Raw genomic sequence first — 22,646 nt, forward strand, 5'->3', positions numbered from 1 at the left:
GACACATTTCAGGAATACTGGCAGCAGCCTTTACTGCCACTCACTCCGTGCTGCCCCTGTGCGGGATCACCCCATGTGCAGTCACGCTAAGAAAGTGTGTCACGGGTCAGGTGCTTCAGGCTTAGAGAAACGGAGTCACTTCCCCAAGATGTGCTAGAGGGACGCGAGGTTAGCAGTGGGGCCCAGAGCATCCTGGTCTGGACCCCACAGCGTGGGATCTCTGCTCTTGCAGACTGATTCAACTTTTCTTCATAGTGTAAAATTGGATAAATTCGTCTAAATACTCCACGTTATATTTTGATCAGATTAATAATGATGCACTGACACGTCTACAGTTTCCACGTACTTTCCTCTCCTGAGTTCCCATTTTGTATACTTTGACGTTATTCAACACAGGGCTCGAGTTGTAGCTCACTGCGCAAAGTCATTTTTATCAGTATCAAAACGACTTCTTTTCTTATATACATGTCAGAAAAGTCATGGATCATTTCTTGAAAGATACGAAAGACTGGTCACACGGGTCGGCCCCAGGAAGGGAGCCAGCAGTCCCAACCCCGCCTGTCTGCTCTGGCAACGCTTATCCACAACACAGAAGGCCTTTCTCTTACTGTTTCTTTGGGAGGAGGGGGAGGATGGAAGGCAAAGCCGTATCTGTATTAGGTACCTGGCCTTTCAGGCTGAGCTGTCACAGTCTGTAGGGATTATCCAGCTGCAATTCTGCCAAGACACATGTGAGCACTGGGGCCCTCGCCTCCCACGGGAACAGGCAGACAGGAGCTTCTCCTCATGGCTGAAGCAGCCCCGTTTATGTCTCAGCTCTGATTTGGAGGGTAATTAAACTGTCAAAACACACTCCCTACCATTTCCATTTTCCTGCACTTGGCATCATTTATCCAGGCCACTACTGTTACTGCAACTGACAGGTTTAGTATAGGATCCATCAGAAAGTCAGTCAACAAACTCCCCGGAAATGCACTGGTGGAAAGGAATTACAGTGTATCTCCCAATGGGAACAATCCTTCTACTTTTGTTTCACTTTTTTTTTTTTAATGAGGATTAGTCACATTACAGTTAACCATTTGTAAAGACAATTTAAAGTCACATTAACAGCACAGCTGTCATTCCTCCTGTCCTCTCGCACTTCTGTGCACCTGTGTGAGCACACGGCACACACCGCTTCCCTAAATACAGCTTCACACTTGTCCTGCCACAGTTACAGGGCCTTGATCTAGACTGTCAGCTGGAGAGCCACACAGTATCCCACAAAGAGGGACCGTAACATTATTATCTTTTCCTTTGTGTCCCGCGGGAACCGTTCCCAACACCAGCGTCCAGGGCACAAGGTCGGCTCAGATCTCCCTGAGGCCCAGCCCCACACTCCTCCAGCCCCGCAGCCGTGCTATAAACGAGGTTTTACATTCTTCCCACTCTTCTAAGAGTTCTTTTTTACTTCCACTTTTATTAAGCTGTAACTGACACAGAACACTGGACAAACAGAAGATGTAGATGGTGTAATGATTGAATATACAACCATACTGCGAAATAATCACCCCAGTGAGTTATCGTCCATCACCTCGCAGTTCCGCATTCTTTCCTCATGATGAGAACTTTTAAGATCTCCTCACTTGGCAGCTTTCAAATACAGTCACCGACAGTCACCAAGCTCACACGACAGCCCCAGGACCTACGCATCTATCTTATAAGTGGAAGTCTAACCCCACAGGACCCCTGTCCCCTTCACTCACCACCCGCTTCTGCAAGTTCTTAAAGGGCAGTCAGCACGTGTTCCTCTGACCCTCCTCCTGCGTGAACGCAGTGTGGCTGCCCGGGGGGACAGAGGGGACAGGGTAGGCGTCCCTCTTTCCCCAGGGGGCGTGTCCACGGGCCTCCAGCTCCCGGCAGGGAGGACTGGGGGTCTGCATCACTCGGGGACCTCGGACCTTCTCCAGTTATGTGGTGGCCGCCTCTGTATAGACTCATTACACTGAGGACCGCTCTTCTTAACACAATTTCATTTTGCAGATAAGGTGCAGAGGCTCAGGAGAGACAGGGCCCGCCCCAGCCCGCGGACCTCAGGCCTCCGAACGCCCGGTCCCGGCGCCTCGTCTTGGTCCCCAGGCCACGCTCCTCCCCACTCCTCCCCCTCGGCCTTCCCTGCAGAGGCCCAGTCGAGCTGGATCTTCACCCCAACCTCCGACCAGCAGCTTTGTACTAGAAAAGGACAAATCTGACTCCGTATTAGATCTGTTCCTTTGGTTTGAACCCTGTGCCCTGTTCTCTGGGCTCAGTCTTGCTGGCTCTGCACCTTTTGTGAAACAGCGTTGCCTTCAGCCTGAAATAGACAGGAGAGCCTGTTCTCAAGGCTCAGGCCTTTAAGGATGTTAACACCTTTGCACTTATATAAAGGTAACAAGTTGCAGAGTAGAAAATAACCTTTGTTTTGCTGGAGGTTTGCAGGGGCACCATGACCTGACCCCGGGGGACAGCTGCAAGAACAAAGGATTCCTGCAGCAGGCAGTTTGCAACAACCAACCCCGCCCCCGCCCCTTTTTTAGTATCAAAGGAGCCTGAATTCTGACTTGGGGAAGATGGTTCTCCAGGACAGCAGTCTGCCATCCTTTGGTCTGCTGGCTTTCCACATAAAGTCGCTCTTCCTTGCCCCAACACCTTGTCTCCCGATTTACTGGCCTGCCGTGCGGCGAGCAGAACAGGTTTGGACTCGGTAACACCTCCCGTCTCCACTGTTCACAGAAACTCAGTATTGTCCCTACATTTATCCACCCTTCACGAGCATCCTGCAGTTGATGCTGTGGCTGCGGGCACCAGAGTAGCGGTTTGGATCCCGCAGCTCAGGAGTCTCGGGGGGCAGGTGTGCGAGAGGCTGGTGGCAAAGGACGACCACCAGAGTCGCACTGGTGGCTTCTCCGTCTCACGCTCCGCCCGCCCTCACTCCCACTTAACCATTCTTACGTATTCTTCAGTCCCTTCCATCTGTGCACCCGACTGAGTTTCCCACTTAAAAGGCTTCCCAGCATCCTGAACTTTTCCCCGTAGCTCTCATCAGTTGGTGACTAGAGAGTTACTGTGCAACTACACAGCGCTCCCACATCTGGTTGTGTAAACCATGCAGTGCAAAAGGGGGTGAGTCAGGGCTGGGACCCAGGCTGCACGCCACACACCTGCAGCATCTTAGCAGGTGTGCAGTCAGTATGCATCCAGTGAGGCCCCCAGTGTGGCCACAGCAAATCCCCACCCTGAGTGGACAGTCCTGCAGATGCACTTGGCCCGAAGTATACATAAGGGGTTAAAACTCACCACGATACAGAGAAAACCCTAAAGATACCAGCAAAAAACCCCCAAAAAACAAAAAAAACAAACTATTAGAAATAATAAGCATAGTAAAGTGGCAGGGTGCACAAATCAATATAGGAAAATCTGTTTTTTCTATACAGAAGCTAGCAAAAAGAAACTAAGAGAACAACCCCATTTATATACACAACAAAAAAACCAAAATACTTAGGAATACATTTAACCAAGGAGGTGAAGGCCTGCACACGGAAAAACTGTAGGACAGTAAGAGAGAAATTAAAGATGACGCAAAGAAATTGCAAGGTATTCCATGCTCATGGATTAGAAGGATTAATGTTGTTAAAATGTCCATATTACCTAAAGCAATCTACAGATTCAACGCAGTCGTGATCAGAATTCCAATGACACTTTTCGCAGAAATGTAACAGAGTATTCTAAAATTTACATGGAACCACAAATAGCCAAAGCATCCGAGAGAAAAACGAACCCACCTGGAGGGAACACACCCCGATTTCAAACGATACCACAAAGCTATTGTAATAAAAGCTGCATGGTCTCTGCATAAAAGCAAACACACAGATCAATGAAACAGAACCGAGAGTCCAGAAGTAACCTCACACATATATGAACGCCTCATTGACAAGAAAGCAGCAAGAAAACATACCATGAAGAAAGCGTAGTCTCTTCAAAAATGGAGTTGGGAAACACTAAAGATCCACATGCAGAAGGGTCAGACCAGACACTACCACATACCACGCACACAAATTAACATGGATTAAAGGCTTGGATGTAAGACCTGGAAACATGAAAATTCTAGAAGAGAATGCAGCATTACCTTTTTCGGACATGTGTCCTCAAGCAAAGGAAACAGAAGCAAAGATAAACAAATGGGACAAGATCACACTAAAATGCTTTTCACAGTGAAGGAAACCATCATCAAAACAATAAAGCAAGGTTTCTGGTCAAGATGGAGGAGTGGCAGGACCACAAGCTCGTCTCTCCTCACGACTGCAGCAAAACCACAGCTGAATGCTAAACCACCATGGAGGATAAAAAGACTGGAACCTAGCCAAAAAGATCTTCTCCAGCTGGAAACACAAAGGGGGAGCCACAGCAGGACGGTAGGAGGGGCGTGCTCACGCGATGGCTGGGTCCCCTACCCCACCGGGTGGGTGGCCCACAAGCTGAAGAGCGATTAAGTCGCAGAGGCCCCCCCACAAGGGAGAGCTCTGAGCCCCACGTCAGGCTCCCTAGCCTGGGGTTCCAGCCCTGGGAGGAGGAGGAGACCCCCGGACGTCTGGTTTTGAAGGCCAGTGGGGCGCAACTCCAGGAGCCCCACAAGACTGGGCGAAACAGGGACTTCGCCGTCTTGGGAAGCGTACACCGAATCCCATGTGTGCCAGGTCCAAGGGCAGAAGCGGTGATTTCCCAGGAACCTGGGCCAGGCCTGCCGGCTGGTTCTGGAGAATCTCTGGGGAGGCAGGGGAGGGCTGCGGCTCACCCAGGGGACATAAAAGGCCGGGGGTGGACATCCTGGGAGTGTTCAGCTACGCGAGCTTTCCCGGAGGCTGGTATCTTGATTGGCTCATTGGCACCAAGACCCAGCCCTGCCCAACAGCCTGTAGGCTTACATGCCGGGAAGCCTCAAGACACAGCCCTACCCACCAGAGTTCCAGGAACAAGCCCCTCCCAGCGGTGGGCAGGCTCCTCCTGCCAGGACCCTGCAGAAGCCTCTCGTCCAGCCTCACCCACCAGGTGGCAGAAACTAGAAATGCGAAAACAACAGCCCCAAAGCCTGTGGAAGGAATCCACAAACGCAGGCCAGACTCTATACTGGGACTGGCTGGAACCTGGCCCTCGGGGGACAAGAGAGGAGTGTACTGCTGGGACACACAGGATGTCTCCCACAGAGGGCCACCTCTCCAAGGTCGAGAAATGTAATTAACCTACCTAAAGATACAAATAGAAAGGCAGACGATATGAGGTGGCAAAGGACTATCTCCCAGGTCAAGGCCCAAGATAAAATCCCAGAAGGAAAAATGAGTGATGAGGAGAGAGGCAATTTATCTGAGAAAGAGTTTAAAGTAATGATGCCAAGATGTTCAGAGAACTCAAGAGGAGTGTAGATGCACAGAGAGAAGTTTTTAGCAAAGGGTCGGAAAATACAACAGAGCTGAAGAATAAAATCACTGAAATAAATCACACACTAGAAGGAACCAAGAAGAGACTAAATGAGGCAGAAGAACGGATCCGTGAGCTAGAAGACAGATTCGTGGAAATCACTACTGCAGACCAGAAAAAAATAGAAAAGAATGAAAAGGAATGAGGATAGTTTACGAGAACTCTGGGACAACATGAAGTACACTCATATTCACATTATGGGGGTCCCAGAGAGAAGAGAGAGAGAGGACCTGAGAAAATTTTTGGAGGTAGTAACTGAAAACTTCCCCATCTTGGGAAAGGAAACAGTCACCCAGGTCCAGGAAGTGCAGACAGCACCACCCAGAATCAACCCGAAGAGGAACACGCCAAGGCACATGGTCATGAAACTGACAAAAATGAAAGGTAAGGAGACAATATTAAAATCAGCAAGAGAAAAGCAACAGATAACATACAAGGGAATTTCCACAAGGTTATCAGCTGATTTTTCAGCAGAAACTCTATAGACCAGAAGGGAGTGGCATGAATTATTTAAAGCAATGAAAGGGAAAAACTTACAATCAAGAACACTCTGTCTAACAAGGCTGTCGCTCAGATTTGATGGAGAAATCAAAAGCTTCACAGATAAACAAAAGTTAAAAGGTTTCAGCGCCACCAAACCAGCTTTACAACAAATATGAAAGGAACTTCTCTGGTCATCACACCATAAAAGAACAAAAAGAAAAAAAGACCTACAAAAGATTGCTTTGGCAATCTGCGATCTTTCACGGCTCCACATAAAATCTGGAATTGTTTGTTCTAGTTCTGTGAAAAATGTCGTGGGTGTTTTGACGGGGATTGCGTTGGATCTGTGTATTGCTTTGGGTACTGTGGTCATTTTGATAATGTTGATTCTTCCAATCCAAGAGCACAAGCTATCTCTCCACTTCTTTGTATCGTGTTCAATTTCCTTCATCAACGTTTCACAGCTTTCAGAGTATAGGGAACCTCCTTGGTTAAGTTTATTTCTAGGTATTTTGTTGTTTTCGATGCAATGGAAATGTTTATGCCAGTTAAAAAATTCTGGTTTTTGAAGTCAAAAAAAAAAAAGAAAAGTGAACGAAGGGCTGCGAATGGCAAAATATCCTTCTTTTTTGTGGGTGAGTTACGTTCTATTACGTATGCATGCTACGTATTCTTTGTCCCTGCATCTGTTGGTGTGCACTGAGGATGTTTCCATGTCTTGGCAACCGTAAATAGCGCTGCTGTTAATAGTGGGATGTGTATATCTTTTTGAATTAACGTTTTAGCTTTCTTGGATAGATTCCCAGGAGTGGAATTGCTGGGCCATGCGGTGGTTCTATTTTGGGGTGTTTGAGAACCCTCCGGGTTGTTTCCCACAGTGGCTGCTCCAATTTACATTCCCACCATCAGTGTACAGGGGTTCCCTTTTCTCCACATCCTTGCCAACATCCATTTGTGTTCTTTTTGGTGATGGCCATTCTGACGGGCGTGAGGGGTCCTGTGGACCATCTGCATTTCCTCTTTTGGAAAAACGTCTGTTCAGTTCTTCTGCTCATATTTTAAATGCGTTGTTGTTTGTTTGCTTTTTAATTGAAATACAGTTGATTTAAAATGTATTAGTTTCTGGGGCACAGCATGGATGGATTTAGCATTTATGCTAAGTGACGTAAGTCAGACAGAGAAAGACAAATACTGTAAGATATTGCTTACATGCGGAATCTAAAAATATACAACAAACCAGTGAATATAACAGACAAGAAACAGACTCACAGATGTAGAGAAGGAACTAGTGGTTACCAGTGGGAGAGGGACAAGGGAGGGGCAAGATCAGGGTGGAGGATGAAGAGGTACCATCTCTCAGGTATAAAATAAGCAAAAAGGATGTGTTGTGCAACATGAGGAATATACGCAATATTTTGTAATAACTATAAATGGAGTATAACCTTAAAAAATTTGTGAATCATTACATTGCATACCTGCAACATATAATATTGTACGTCAGCTATCCTTCAATTTAAAAAATACAATATTGTAAAATAAATACATAAATGAATTTTTAAAATGGTGAAAGTCAAAAGAATAAGGAAACCTTCTGAATAGGAGAAATATTTGCAAATCATAGATTTGATAACAGGTTAGTAGCCAAAATATATAAAGAATTCATACAACTCAACAACAACAAAAAACAATCTTATTGAATAGTGGGTAGATCTGAAAAGACATTTTTCCAAAGAGGATATACAGATGGCCAACAGGCACATGAAAAGATGCTCAACATCGCGTAATCACGAGGCAAATGCAAATCAAAGCCACAATGAGATGTCACCTCATACCTATGAGAATGGTTATCATGAAAAAGGTAAGAGATAACAAGGGTTGGTGAGGATGTGGAGAAAAACAGACCCCTTGTGCACTGTCAGCAGGAACGTAAGCTGGTGCAGCCACTGCGGAAAACAGTATGGAAGGTCCTCAAACAATTAAGACAGAACTACCATACGAGCCAGTAATCCCACTTCTGGGTATTTTTCCAAAGTATATGAAAACACAAATTCAAAAAGATACATGCACCCCAATGTTCACAGCAGCATTATTCTCAACAACCAAGACATGGAAGCAACCTGAGTGTCCATCAATGGAAGAATGGAGGTAAAGAAGGTAGGGTGTGTGTGTGTGTGTGTGTGTGTGTGTGAGAGAGAGAGAGGGGGAGAGAGAGAGGGGGAGAGAGAGAGAGAGAGAGAGAGAGAGAGAGAGAGAGAGAGAGAGAGAGAGAGAGAGATGGAATATTACTCAGCCATTAAAAAGAATGAAATCTTGGCATTTGTGACAACACAGATGCGATTTAGCGGGTATTATGCTAAGAGAAGTTAAGTGAGAGAGACAAATACAAATATGGTTCCATGATTTCACTCTTATTGAGAATATAAAGACAAACACACAGATACAGAGGACAGAGTAGTGGTTAAGGGGGTGGGGGGTTTGGTGAAGGGGGGACAGACAAAATGTGTAAAGGCGATCAACTGTATGGTGATGGATGGAAAGTAAACTTTTGGTGGTAAGGACACTAGGGTACACAGTAGCAGAAATACAAAGTTGTACACGCGAAACTGATCTAATGTAAACCGATGCTAATGTCAACGAAAAAGAAAATCACCACAATAAGTGCAGTTAAATCACCTGAGCACCCAGGAGAGAAAGAGGAGGAAGGGAAGTAGCCTGGGACAAAGGGAGGGCGGGGGCTGGGGCCCCAGTGAGGTGGGGGACTTGGGGGCAGGCTGCTCCCCCGGGGGACTGGGAGGGTGAGGATGCGGGATGAGGTGGCGGGGGCCTGGGTCCTTGACCGAGGAGTCTGGACTTGCTGGGAGCAAAGTGAGCTGGTGGAGACCCTTAAGCAGGGGAACGACGTGACCTATGTGCTCTTTTTTCCCCACCAAGAACTTTCTGGTGGCAACATGCGAGACAGAGAAGGGCTGGCAGAGGCCAGTGGCTGGGAACGCTTTCAGCAGGCATTGCTCAGGGGCGAGGTGAGCGTCTGAAATAAGACTGGGTAGGATCGGATGACCTATTTATTACAAGGGGGCTGAGGTTTCCAGTCAGACATGGTGCACTGTGATGCAGAAACGAGATGACGGGGACAGGGAGAGGGGGTGACGGGGGTGCGTGGTATCCTTGTCCGGAAACACTGAGACGCTGAGGACATTCAGCCAGAATGGCGTGGCCCAGGAAAGGAACCACAGAGCTGACACTGTGGGCCAGGGACACATGGCCTCTTGCCTCTGTGACCACATGGGACACTAGAAATCCACGTAATGAAGATGGAAAGAGGAAATCCATTAGTCTTTTACCCATTTCTCCGATCTGCTGCCTGCTTCTTGGAAAAACAGTCGAAGAGGACTGAAAAGTCAGGTTAACCCAGGTAAAATCTAACTTTCACCTCCCATTTTAACTGAAAATTTTCGCATTACCCCACGCTGGGGCACAATTCAGGTATTTCCAAATGTGAAAGAATAAAAACCTACCTATGCGTGAAACGTGGTACTAACCTTGAGTCAAAGCTTTAAGTACAGCAATCTCTGTAACCGTTGTGCAAAATACACATTCAGATTTTTGAGCAACATTTTAAAAAATAATAAAGATGCTTCTTAAAAAAAAAAAAAACCCGGGGAGAATTTATTTGGCAGAAGAAAACTGTTAAGAGACAGGTCAGCAAAGGTCCATCTCCGCACCTCTGTGTCTGAAGAGCAGGAGAGAGCTCTTCCCACCCTCAGTCGTCTGCTTCTTTCTTTTTCCTTTGAAAATAATTTTTCTGAGGTGTGACGGACATACAAAAAGGTGAAGAAATTTAATGTCTGAAAGTTAATGAGTTTAGAGATTAAATATACACCATGAAGCCATCATCACATAGATGCCATGAAGTTATCCATCTCCTCCAAACATTTCCTCCCACCTTCTGAAATGATGGTAACAACCCTGAACATCAGAGGGGGCTCCCCCCAGCGCCCCTGGCACCCCTCAGGCCCCAAAGGGAAAACTGTCAAGCTAGGGAACCGGGCTGCATCCCAAGGGAGACTCGAATTTACCCACCACAGTACCTTGGAGTTTTAGGTAGTTAAAGCAGTGTTTTACACGAATTAAGAAACCACAAATTCTTTCTGACCCTGGGGCACCACTTTAGGAAATGTTCCCTGAACAGGGAACTTGTACAGAAATGTCTGTAGCAGCGCTATTTGTAAGTACTCAGAATACCAGTCAAAGCACAATGAACACTGAATGAATGAATGAATGAATAAAAAGCAAAACAAAAGAAAGCGAACGGTCAGCCAGGACAGAATATCTAAGTGTCATTTCACCACTTAGAAACGTAATTAATATTTTGTCCAGAAGCATTAAGAAAGGCAAGCACTTAACTGTTTCTACATAATAATATATACATGAAATAATCTTGAAGGAAAATGCAAATAACGTGCATCTATGAACTGCATAAAAGACGCACCGCTAATCAGGCGATTACATGAGGTGACAGACACACAGCACAACAGATGGTGCATTTTTTACCGACACAAACGCACAGGAGGGCTGACCACCAGAACTTAAGTGAACACAGGCGGCCTGATTCTTTTTTCCCTCTGAGCATGTTCGGTGGCAGTGCCCTTTCCAAAGGCTTGCAGAAGGACGCGGAAAGCGCAGGGAGGAGAGACAAGGACTGGGGCGCGGCTGACCTGGAGTGGAGCTCGGGGGCTGCCTGGTGTAGGACACGTTGAACGCGGGCTCCTCGATCAGCGGCGGCGGGTACATGCGTCTCCGGATGAAGAAGCCGGCTCCGCAGCAGAAGAGCACGCCCATCATGAGCAGGAACCTGGGACGAAATGACACAGCAAAGCGTGTTACAGCTCAGAGTGGCAGCTCAGTGGTGACAGCAGCCTGGATCCGGGCGAGAGACCAAGCAGCACTCAGGGGGTTGGAGAACTCAGGTTTATCACGCCGGCGGGCCCAGAGGAGTTAACACTCGGAGCCCTGGACCCCGTCTGTACGTTTACACAGGCTTTTATGGGCTGCCAGTCAAGACTTTGCAACATTTGGCAACACCGTATGCAAATGAGGTGTTAGAAGTGGACCAATCAGGAGTGAGCTTTATGCAAACAAAGTGTTAGAAGTGGACCAATCAGGAGTGAGCTTTATGCAAATGAGGTGTTAGAAGTGGGCCAATCAGGAGTGAGCTTCATGCAAATGAAGTGTTAGAAGCGGACCAATCAGGAGTGAGCTTTATGCAAATGAGGTGTTAGAAGTGGGCCAATCAGGAGTGAGCTTCATGCAAATGAAGTGTTAGAAGTGGGCCAATCAGGAGTGAGCTTTATGCAACTGAGGTGTTAGAAGTGGACCAATCAGGAGTGAGCTTCGGGAACCAACAGGATCTTAGGGGTGAGTTCTGCTTTCTAGAAGCAAGCTGTTTTACAGAAGCGCAGAAGCGAGATAATGCCGCCGGGCTAGGGAACCGGATGGTGCTGGCAGGAAAGTAGTGGCCCTGCCTGGGGGTCCTGCCAGTCTTTTCCTGGGGCGTCCCACCTCAAGAGCACATGCCGAGCTCAGGCCGAGGCTAGAGAGGCAGGTCCCAAAGCCCTGTCCTGGCCCCTCTCCCCGGGGACAGTTCCCGGTGGAGGTGTCCCATGGCCTGCCCAGCTCTGGGTGCCCCCGGACCACGCCACCCCCACCGAGACGCTCTCTAAAGTGCGCTTTCTGTCTCAAGCACATCCCAATGGCTCCTGGCTTCAGAGGCTTGGTGCAATGACTTTCCTGTCCGTGGCTCTGACCTCGCCTCCACCTTAGTCAAAACAGGAGGTCCCTTCTCAGTCCTGTTTGAACACTGGGGCTGCTCCTTGCTGTCTGCTGCCCCCCGTTTTCTGCACCGCAAGGAGAGTAAGCGTGCGCTCCGTTCCAGCAGTCGTCTCCCCGTTGTCATACGGCCACCCACAAAGAAAACGTAAAAGGCGTCCTTTCTAGGGCACGTCTTAATTACAGAGGAACCACAGGAGTAAACACTCCCGATCAATAAAAAAGCTGATTTAATAGATAAACAGGATTATACTGCACAGCACAGGAAACGATATTCAATACCTTGTAGTAATTTGTGGTGAAAAACAATCTGAAAATGAATATACGTATGTTCATGTGTGACTGAAGCACTGTGCTCTGCTCCACAATTGACACAACATTGTAAACTGACTAGATCTCAATTAAAAAAAAAACGGATTTAAAATTCTTAAGTTCTACGTAAGGGGGTACCTTCTACTGTGACCCTAAGGTCTAATTGATGCAGACCTGACTGCCTTAAGGACCGGACCTTTGTCCAACTCACCTAAGGATTCTTAGTGACTGTCACATCACTGGCTTTCAGTGAAGAATGAATGAATGAACGAATGAATGAATGACTTCTTCCCGCCTCACATTTGCCTATACTTGCTTTTCTAGAAACAGGGGGAGTCATTCATCCAGAGAAGGGCCAAGCTGTCTGTCCCACACAGACTTCACTAAGAAACTTGCCCATCTCTAAACTGACATGATGACGAGGCTCTTGGAACCTTCCAGAACGTCACACACATGCACACGCACGCATGCACTTTTGTGGAGGATGAGCACACAGCAGAGCCAGCCACGTCATGGTCAAAGGCACCTGTCCACGCACAAATGAAATTTAAGAAAAGAGCAGAGAGTGAAGCCCTTGGGAGCATTCACATGACGTGAAGTATTAAGTCCCACAGTTAGTCAGTCGGCATTTACCAGACAACCTTGGGACGGTGAGCGGGAGCCAAGATCAGAGGCACCAGACAGGAAATGATTCAAGAAAGGGCTGAAACTGGCTTTCTGATCTTTTCATTCACATTCATTCAACAAGCGACTTTATGCACCTGCCACGCTCCCAGCGCCAATGCGTGCATTACAGGGGGTAAGACAGGTGAGGTCCTGTCACTGAACTTGCGTTCTGTTAGGGGAGGGGGGCCGGAGACAACAAACTAACAAAAGTATTTATTTACAACTCGAGTAGTTCTAGGAAAATCAAGGATGCAACACAGGTGTGTGTGTGTGTGCAGTAAAACACATATAACACACAACTGACCATTTCCATCACGTCAAGGTACTGTTCAGGGTAATAAGAGGTTTAAACAAGGGTACATGTCAGAATGAGGAAGATCAGAAAAGCTTCCTTTCCTTCAAAGCAACAGCTGAGCTTTGGAAACAGCTGAGGATGGGGGAAAAAAAAAAGAGACACGTTGGAGGGCAGGGAAGGGGAGCTTTCTGGGTGGAAAGACACGTGCGGGTGCTCCCGTAGGAAGAGCTGGGTGGGCGAGGGACCCACAGGGGACCACTGTGGGCGGCAGATGGGGAGGGGGCCAGGCGTGCAGTCCTGGGGAGCTGGAGGAATCCAGGCCGTGTGGGGGGCTGGCAAAGCAGGGCAGACGCTGGAATCACAAAGGGAACGGCTTCATTTGGACTCCCTGAAAATCTTACATCCAACCCTGGTCCAACGACGCGCATCCGAGCGCAGGAGCGCAAAGCACAGGGAGGCGAATGACATAAAGGTCTACTTTCTCAGCAACAGAAGGCCAGGCTCCCTGCACTGGACATGCAGGAGCCGGATGAGGTCTTGGTCTTTTCTGTGCGATAAGCCAAAACGTTGGTCACACTGTCAAATCGAATATACATTTTTCCCTAGGAAAATTAAAGCCGTGTGCACCTCCTGCCTTGGACGGCCAGAGAGCAAGTCGGTGCAAGCAGACGAGACGTCACGCGCAGGAGGCCAGCTCCTGGCGCGGGAGGCGGTCATCGCCAGAGTCACCCCTGATTGAAACAGTAGTTGGAGACCAACTTTATTTTAAGAGACAAACTGAGAGGTGACAAGGGAATGGGCTTCTGCTGACAAGGAAAGCGAGGACGCAGGGTGTCAGGGAGGGAGGGAAGGGGGCCGAAAGCATCTCTTGGAAGCGCCGTGAGCTGCAGGATGGTTCCTCTCTGCTTCACTGCTGAGCAGGGCGGGGGCGCTTTCCTGGGATGAAGACAGGATGTCGGCGCCTTTTCTAGGATCAGAAGGAATCTGGATTCCTCAGTCCCTCCCTGCCTGCCCCAGCACGAGGTCAGCAGCGCTCAACTCTGAGGTCCTGGGCAGCAGTTTCCAGAGCGCTGGTTTCAAAGCCTCTGGGTGTCATTATCTGTTGAGACACCTGTCTCCTCCAGGAGCCCGACTGCCCCGAGGCCCTGGGGCCCTGGCGTGCACCGGACACCTGGTGTTTACTGAGACAAGGAGCCACTTGAGCGTGGAGCGGAGACCACGCATCCTCTGACTTCAGCTGGGCCACCTCGGACTCACAAAGCAAGGTGTTCTCTGGCTGTGTCCCCGGGGTAGAAGCTGGCAGCACAATCTCAGCTCTAAGAACTCGGCCAGGCCTCCGGCACCTGGCAGTCCAACCCCTTGCGACCTGCCCTCCCTAGACGGCGCTCACCAGCCGCCTCCGTGTGTGGGGGTCCCCCAGAGCCGCCGAGGCGCCCCGGCCCCGGCAAGTGACGCCGGCCAGCAGCTCGGGGGGCTGCTGGCTCAGGCAGGGCTGCCTGGGAGGGCCGACGGAGGCTGCAGGAGCGGCCAGGATGCTCCACTTTCCCTTCTTCCTCATCACATAATACCTAGTTGTGACTTTTTTTTTTTTTCATTTTTAGGAGCATTTCCACAACTTTATCATCATTCAGCAGGTGCTTCGGACCAACCCGGCTGAACCCTTCTGGGACTCACGCCCCAGACAGTCCTGCCTGCTTCAACCCAAGGTCCAAGGGGAAGCGCGTGTGAAGCCAGGCAAAGCTCTGAAATGCCACCTCCCCCCCGCTTTGGGACCAGTCACCTCCACCTCGACACGTACACAGAGATCTTGGGCTAAAAAAACCCTCCTGTTACAGAGCTCGATGGCCTGAGCACCGGGAGGTGGGAAGAGCCGGCGCCAGCCTGCCACCGCTCAGGGCCCCCCGTGACCCATGTCCCATCAGGGCGGTGGTGACGGTGAGCACGAACGGAGGCTCTCCTGGGAAGGACAACGTGGCACGTGGAGCCCCCACCTCCTGCCGGCTCCCCTAGTCAAACACCAGAAGAGCTGTCAGAGGGGAAAGGCCTGGGGGTCATGAGAAGTCAGCAGCGGCCGAATCTGAAAGTCACGAAGCGGGGTCCTGCCCCTGTGTGGGGTCTGCCTGGATGACTGGCCCCCGCGGTGGCGCAGAGGAGAGGCTGGCGGGCACGGGAAAGGCTCTTTTCGGCTTTAGGCAAACCCCTTCCCGCACACGCTCTGCCATCTCTACCATCTGAAGCCTCTCTCTTATCTGCAGAGCCAGAACTCCTCAGACCAACCTCCAAACGGGCATCCTTTGAGGATGGCAAGCCACGGGGGGGTCCCTCTCGTTAACAGAAGCCCTGCGCCCAGCCTCTGGGACACTCTGTCAGGTTGGCTCGCTCGTTCCCTCCCAAGGTACAATTTCATAGACTCCAGACAGCTCTCCCAGCCTCCCTCAGCAGAGCCGGAGGATGGACAGGGAGGCAGGCCGTCTGTCTCGGGACTTAGCCGGCACAAGGTGCATAAGGAAGATTTCCAGACGGCAGAAACCTCATGCAAGATGTGCTGATTCTCTGATTCTTTAAGAGTTGGGGTCAGAGCCACTGAAGGACCAGGCTGTTGTCCAGCCCAGTTTCCAAAAGAAGAACTTTTCTCCCCAAGCACAGGCACACTCTGTGAAGCCAGCCCGGACGTCCCTGCGTCCTTGACCGCGCCCTTGGGGTGGGGGTGATGTCACTGCGGCCGTGACAAGCTGCCCGGGCAGGGCCCCTGGGGGTGGGGAGCACCCGGGAGCAGGGAGAGCCGCCACCTACCAGAAGTACCAGAGCCTCTGGATGGAGAGCGCCCGCACGCAGCACCGGGAGCCACAGCAGTCCTCGAAGGGGCGACATCTGTGGGAGAGAGGGCACAGGCTGGTCAGCGTCCCGCGGAGGCAAGGGCCAGGCCGGCCAGCAGGCCCCGGCGGGCTTCAGCGCGAAGGACACAGCTGCCACTGCTGCGTCTGGTGGCACCAGCAGAGCTGTGGTGGCCCAAAGGGAAGGCGCTGAGAGGGCCAGGGCCGGTGTCCTTCAAAGCACTGTGACCGCTGCACATCCCCTGGGCCGATCACAGCGTTTCCCTCTGCGGATGCACCGTGGCCGGAGGCCCGAGGACCGGCGTGGAACCTGCCCGCCCGCAGCCAGAGGGGCTCAGCCCAGCCGCGGGACTTCTGGCAAGCGAACCGCCCTCTGGAAGCCTCAGTTTCCCCATCAGCAGAAGGGGTGGGCGGGCAGGAGCCCCTCAGGGCCTGCTTGAAGTCTGATGGGGAGTGATGATGAGGACCGGCTGCCACGCCTCCCAGCCCCGCGATGCTGGCGCTTGTGGTGTCCGGCGTCCATCTCCCCCAGAGGAGCCCCGAGAAGGGCCCTAGAAAGCACCCCCTGCCCAGCCCAAGGACAGGCCTCTGCTCGGTCCCCGGGAAAGGCCCTGCGCTTTGGTTTCTACAGACATACTGCCACTGAAACAATTTCAGTCCAGGTGGCAGTGGACCGGGCTGGGGGCAGGGGGAGGCAGGTTTTCAATAATATTATACGATCATGGAATTGAGATCTAGGTCTCTGCTAGCTTTCCAGCTCCTTAAACCCCCAGCACCCACTCCCTGCTGAGTCCTCTGTCATTTCAAGGACAAACTGAGCTGAGAGGGTCCCCCCACCAGTGAACCACCACCATCACGCGCACGCACACACCCCCCGTTCTCCACATGATGGGACATTTCAGCCCACTCTCCCTAGAGTCCACGAGCTGGTTAGAAACTGCCGATTCTAATGAGATGCTCCTATAAGCTGTGACATAAGCTAACCTGGTTAACTTGCTTTAACCCACCAACAGCTGGCAGAGCGCCGAAATGTGTGCTTAAAAATGCTATGGAGACGGGGGAGGGTGTAGCTCAGGGGTAGAGCATGTGCTTAGCATGCATAAGGTCCTGGGTTCAATCCCCAGCAGCTGCTCTAAACATAAGTAAATAAATAAACCTAATTGCCTCCCCTCCCCCCAAAAAATTTTTTTAAGAAAATGCTATGGGCTCTCATAACCTATGCATCCAACAAAAAGCCACTGAGGCTACTAGGGACTTGGCCTGTGCTGGGTCCCGGGGGTGGAGCAAAGAACACCCTGACAGACGTCCCTGCCACAGAGGTGCCTTCTTTCTAGAAGAGGGAGACAAACAATAAGCAAGAAAAACAGGAACTGGGTCGGGGGCCCAGGGTACCACCTGCCAGCACCGCGCACACAACATCCCCCACAGCGACCCCTTGGTGTGTGCGTGCACGTGTGCGTGGACGGAGCGGGGGCTGCATTCGAGGGAGACAAAGGACGTCTCAGTTTTAGCGAACGTGGAGTTCAGACAATTAATTGTACACAAAAAAGAGATGGGACTGCTTCCGATCATGAATTTGCAAAAAGTCCTTAGCAACCGCGCCAGACTCATGACAAATGTGACCTTATGGAAGGCAGAACTCAAAGAGGGCCTCAAGACTCTCGCCCTCCTAGAGGAGATGGCCTGTGTGACCTCCTCCCCTGGAGTGTGGAGGGTCCCGCGAACAGGGTGAGACGGCCACCCCCATGGACCCAAGGTGAACCATCGTGCAAGACTGCTGGCTCTGAGGAAGCGGCTGCAGGGAGCCGCGTGGCGGGGACTCAGGGTGGTCTCCGAGAGTGGGTGCAAACCACAGCCTGCCAGCAAGGAGACTGGGGCGTCAGTCCTGCAACCGCGAGGCAATGAATCCTGCCAGCAACCTGGATGAGTGTCCAAGAGGACCCCGAGCCCCAAAGAGGGCACGCCCCCGCCAGCCTCGTGGTTTCAGCTTTGCGACACCAGGAGCAAAGGGACCCATCAATGCTCTGCCCGGTTCGTGACCCACAGGATTTCAAAGATCATAAATATACGAGATTTAAATCTGATAACCTGTGTGGTTCATCACTCAGCAATAGGATTTTAATACAAATAAGAACACCGCTTACAGGCTTTGGGCACAGCTTAACAACCTGGATGCCAGGTCACACGACGTAATTACCGTCACTCCCATGTCTGAAAGCAGCTCAGGAACCAGGGCACGAGGGATGCCACACCTCCACCCAGCCCAGGTCACCGTCCGCTGAAGCCAAGGGTGGAGCTGGCCAACATCTCAGGGAGGCACTTGGCGGAGACCCTGCGTCTTCGGCAACACTGCGTTTTTCATCACCAAAGGGCCGCCTTCTCCGATCCCACTTAACTCTCCTATTCCTCCTTGTCCCCGCTTCTTACAAAAGCCATCACGGCGATGGTGCGCTGTGACTGTGTTCGTGAACAGTGACGGTGTAAGATTCCACAACCTTTTCGTTCATGCGAATGCACCAACCGGGAGGGACCAGGAGAAGCAGGGATGTGGAGGGATGTGTAAGAGAGTGAAAGAGGTTGGGGAGGTGTAGAAGGGAAGGTGACGTTCACAGTTTCCCAGAGGGCAGACCACGCCCAGAGGAAGCAGGAGGAAAGATGGAGATTCGGCAGGACTGTGGGAACAGGCGACGTGAAGGAACCAGACAGCCCTTGGGCAAACGATACAGCCACAGAGAGAAATTCGGCAACCGCTCTAACAACGCCCGAAGGGGTCCTTGGTTTAAGCTGGAACTGCAAATCTCCCCAGCCACCTGCCACACTGCATGTCAAGAACTCGCTATGATATTTAGAAAATATCATAAAGACAGAAAGCCATTAAGATGCGACACTGGCTAAAAGCATGGCGTTGATTTGGAAAGAAAGATCAAATTTCCCACAATATGACACGACAGAAGAGAGTTTTCAACCATCGTGACCCACTGCTGGGTTGTGACATCAAGTTACTGGGCTGTGACAGGCATTTTACAAAGGTAAAGACCACTTTTTTCATACTTTTTTTTTTTTTTTACAAATTAGCTTTATTTTTTATTCTATTTAATTATTTTATTTTGGCGGGGGGAGCGGATAGGTAATTTAAGTTTATTTATTTTTTAGAGGAGGCACTGGGGATGGAACCCAGGACCTCATGCATGCTAAGCATGCGCTCTAACACTTGAGCTACATCCTCCCCCACTTTAAAGATCACTTTTAACAAATCAGAGGGCACCAAACATAACTCGTGTTTTGTGGAACTTAGGTTTGGGTCACACATGCAGCCACACAGATAAACACATTCCTCCAAAGCTAGCGCTGTGGAAGCCCTGGGTCAGACGCGGACAGGCTCAAGTTTCTGTTGTGCCTGCATGGGCTTCGTCCTCCTGGCGGGTTCCGGGCAGCTGCAGGTCCCAGTCCCCTGACTAGCTAGCAGGGCACTTCTTGCTGTCAACAGTGCTGAGCTAAGGGTTCTTTCTGGCCCCCGTGATTTCTGTCTGGGTGACACTGGGTCCAATGACCTACTGCATCTTTGCTCCTAATTCTGCTAAATGTCCTGCAACAATCAAATTCTAGAAGGTACAGCTCTCCCTGAAGGGGAAAAGCCACAAAGGGGCCAGCAAGACCTCCTAGGCAGGGCCACTGCCTTCCTGCTTTTGCGCTTCTGAAAAACGGCTTGCTTCCAGGAAAACGAAACTTACCCCTAAGATTCCATGGGTTCCCAAAAGCTCGCTCCTGATTGGTCCATTTCTAACACCTCATTTGCATTTACCCCTAAAATTCCACTGGGTCCCCAAAGCTCGCTCCTGATTGCTCAATTTCTCACCCCTCATTTGCATATGGTACAAACTCAATCAAAACCTAAAACCCTATAAAAGCTTGTGCAAACCTACAGACGGGGTCCAGAGCTTGGAGTGTTAACTCCTCTGGGCCCGCCAGCGTGATAAACCTGAGTTCTCCAACCCTCCGAGTGTCACCTGGTCTCTCTACAGGATTCAGGTTGCTGTCACATCTTGAAGACCCTCTCCGGTGGGAGTGCCCCTGCTCATATACCTCCTATGAACAGCCTGTGAATGAGGGCAGGAGGCGGCTGCAGAGGACGGAGAACACAGATGGCAGACACCTGCAGCTTAGGAGAAACGAGACTGCGATCCTCACAGTCAGCTCAGCTTCTCTCCCATTGTCCTACGCCTTTTGTCACCGCGATGTTTCCTGGAGGGTTAGCCCCGACCCCGACTACACCCAGAGCTTCCTGGCTCGGGCACAGCGGGGCTGAAGGGTTCCTGGAGTCCATCCCAGTCCGGCAACTGGGATCTTAGTACAGAAGAGGAAAGCAGGTGGGGATAACATTTAGTGAGTGGGTCGTCTTTCAAGAGCTCAATGTGCTTAAATTTAAATGCCTCCCTTTCAGTGTCGCATTTACAAGGAAGCCCCCCAGCATCCTATTCTCATGTTAGAGGAAGCACATGAGACCAGAATCACTACGAGCTTTTAAACATCCTTAGCGCCTCCTGTCTCAAATTATACACACACCTCAGCCTGAGAGCAAACGCTAGAAGTGTACTGACTGTGAGTTCCTCATTCAAATGCCTCTGTTGACAAGATTCAACACTGAAGCACCCCAACTCTGTCTCACTTTTTGGGATCGAAATTTGTAAGGCCAGCAGAAATATGCATTGTCAACAGATTATGTCCTTTTCTTCCCCTCAAAATAGACTGCCTTTTATGCTCTTTCGTTCAGCTGCAGACACGTTCGCCCCCAGCACTGTGGTCATCTGTGTCACCTGTGGTCCTGGCCCGGCTCCCGGCGTGGACGCTGGGGAGAGCCAGCCACTTGAAGGAGCCTGGCTCCAACCTGTGGGGGTGTCACCGTCACCCGCTTTCTCTCTGCTGCTTTCTCCCCATGAACCTGCTGGCAAACTGGGGCCCTAAGAGCACCGCCTGCTGACATTTCTAACAGCTGCAACTATAAAAAGAGAGTTAAGTGTGAACACCGAGCTGAAGCAAAAGCAGCCAATGTGAGTGGGTAGTCTAGCGAATAAATAACTCACCATGGGACACACCAGGTCCCCGGCCCCAGTGCTCAAGCCCTGAAGTGGCTCTGATGTCCCAAAGGCCAGCGGAAGCCTGACTGAGCCCACGACCCTCGCTGTGCTGCGGGCGGGACGAGTCCGGGTGGAGACAGCAGGAAGCAATCTTCCTCTTCATGCTGCTCTGTGCGCCAGATGTCAGGCTGCAACTGACGTTGATTTTAACTAAACCGACTCCCAACACATCCAACTAGAGGTCTGGGGCTCTGAAACACACACAGCGGCTTCGGAAGGGTGAACAGAGCATGTGCACTAGCAGAACGGGGCCCCTGGAACTGCTCCCTGTTAACCAGGTATTCGCCACTGTATTCCGGGATCCAAACACAAATTTCTGGTAAGATCAGAGGATGGGATGGTCTGAGCAGGTGTGAATTTGTAAGGAAGAACATCACAGGGGTAAAGTCAGGGTGTGCGGGTTCTCCCCCAAGGAAATGACAGGTGATGTGGTTCTGGGGACGGTCATGTCTGGGAGTGTATCTGTCACGAGTTAGAAATTCATCGTAGCAGGGGGTTAAAGGCACAGATGACAAGAGGTCCCTTAGGGAGTTTCAGGAGCCTAAGGAGTAAGCACATGACATGCTTAGCACTGTCCAGGAGGGGAGATGTGGTCTGACCACCAGATGCATTTATTCTTAGCCTCTGAGTCAGACAAATCTAAAGCACAGAGAAAGACAGCGTATCAGGTCAGGGAGGGTCCGACATTAATAAACGGACAAAGTCTTTCTATTAAAGAAAAATGGCCTTTTGCAAAGGAAAACAAAAAGACAACCTGTGGAATGGGAGAAAATGTTTGCAAAAGCTGAGACTGACAAGGGTTTACTTTCCAGAATATATGTAAACAGCTCATACAGCTTAATAGTGACAGAACAAGCAACCCAATCAAAAATGGGCAGAAGACCTAAACAAGTATTTCTCCAGTGAAGACACATGAATGGTCAATAGGCACACGAAGAAATGCTTAATATCGCTGATTATCAGAGAAACGCAAGTCAAAACTACAATGAGGTGTCACCTCACACCAGTCAGAATGGCCATCATTCAACAGTTCATGAATGACAAATGCTGGAGAGGCTGTGGAGAAAAGGGAACCCTCCTACACTGCTGGTGGGAATGCAGTTTGGTTCAGCCATTATGGAAAATAGTCTGGAGATGCCTCAAAAAACTAAAAATAGACTCACCCTATGATCCAGCAATCCTACTCCTAGGCATATACCTGGAGGGAACCTTAATTCAAAGAGACACCTGCACCATTTACAACAGCCAAGACATGGAAACAGACTAAATGTCCATCAACAGATGACCGGATAAAGAAGCTGTGGTATATTTATACAATGGAATACTACTCAGCCATAAACAAGAATGAAACAATGCCATTTGCAGCAACATGGATGTCCCTGGAGATTGTCATTCTAAGTGAAATAAGCCAGAAAGAGAAAGAAAAATACCAAATGATATCACTCCTATGTGGAATCTAAAAAAAAAGACAAATGAACTTATTTACAAAACAGAAACAGACTCACAGACATAGAAAACAAACTTATGGTTACCACGGGGTGGATGGGGCAGGAAGGGATAAATTGGGAGTCTGAGATTTGCAGATACTAATGTATATAAAATGGA

At 50.1% G+C, this 22,646-nt stretch overlaps 1 protein-coding gene across 1 annotated transcript in view; it reads right to left on the minus strand.

Annotated features, from left to right (window-relative positions):
• Positions 1-22,646, minus strand: part of VOPP1 (VOPP1 WW domain binding protein) — a 94,693-nt gene that overhangs the window by 6,995 nt on the left and 65,052 nt on the right. Inside the window, exons 3-4 of the mRNA XM_072955543.1 lie at positions 15,866-15,943; positions 10,689-10,825 (exon numbers count right to left, since the gene is read on the minus strand). Of these exons, the coding sequence (XP_072811644.1) occupies positions 10,689-10,825; positions 15,866-15,943 (215 nt within the window). The remainder of the gene's footprint in view (positions 1-10,688; positions 10,826-15,865; positions 15,944-22,646) is intronic.

This window comes from Vicugna pacos, chromosome 36, assembly GCF_048564905.1.
Source record: "Vicugna pacos chromosome 36, VicPac4, whole genome shotgun sequence".
NCBI lineage: Eukaryota > Metazoa > Chordata > Mammalia > Artiodactyla > Camelidae > Vicugna > Vicugna pacos.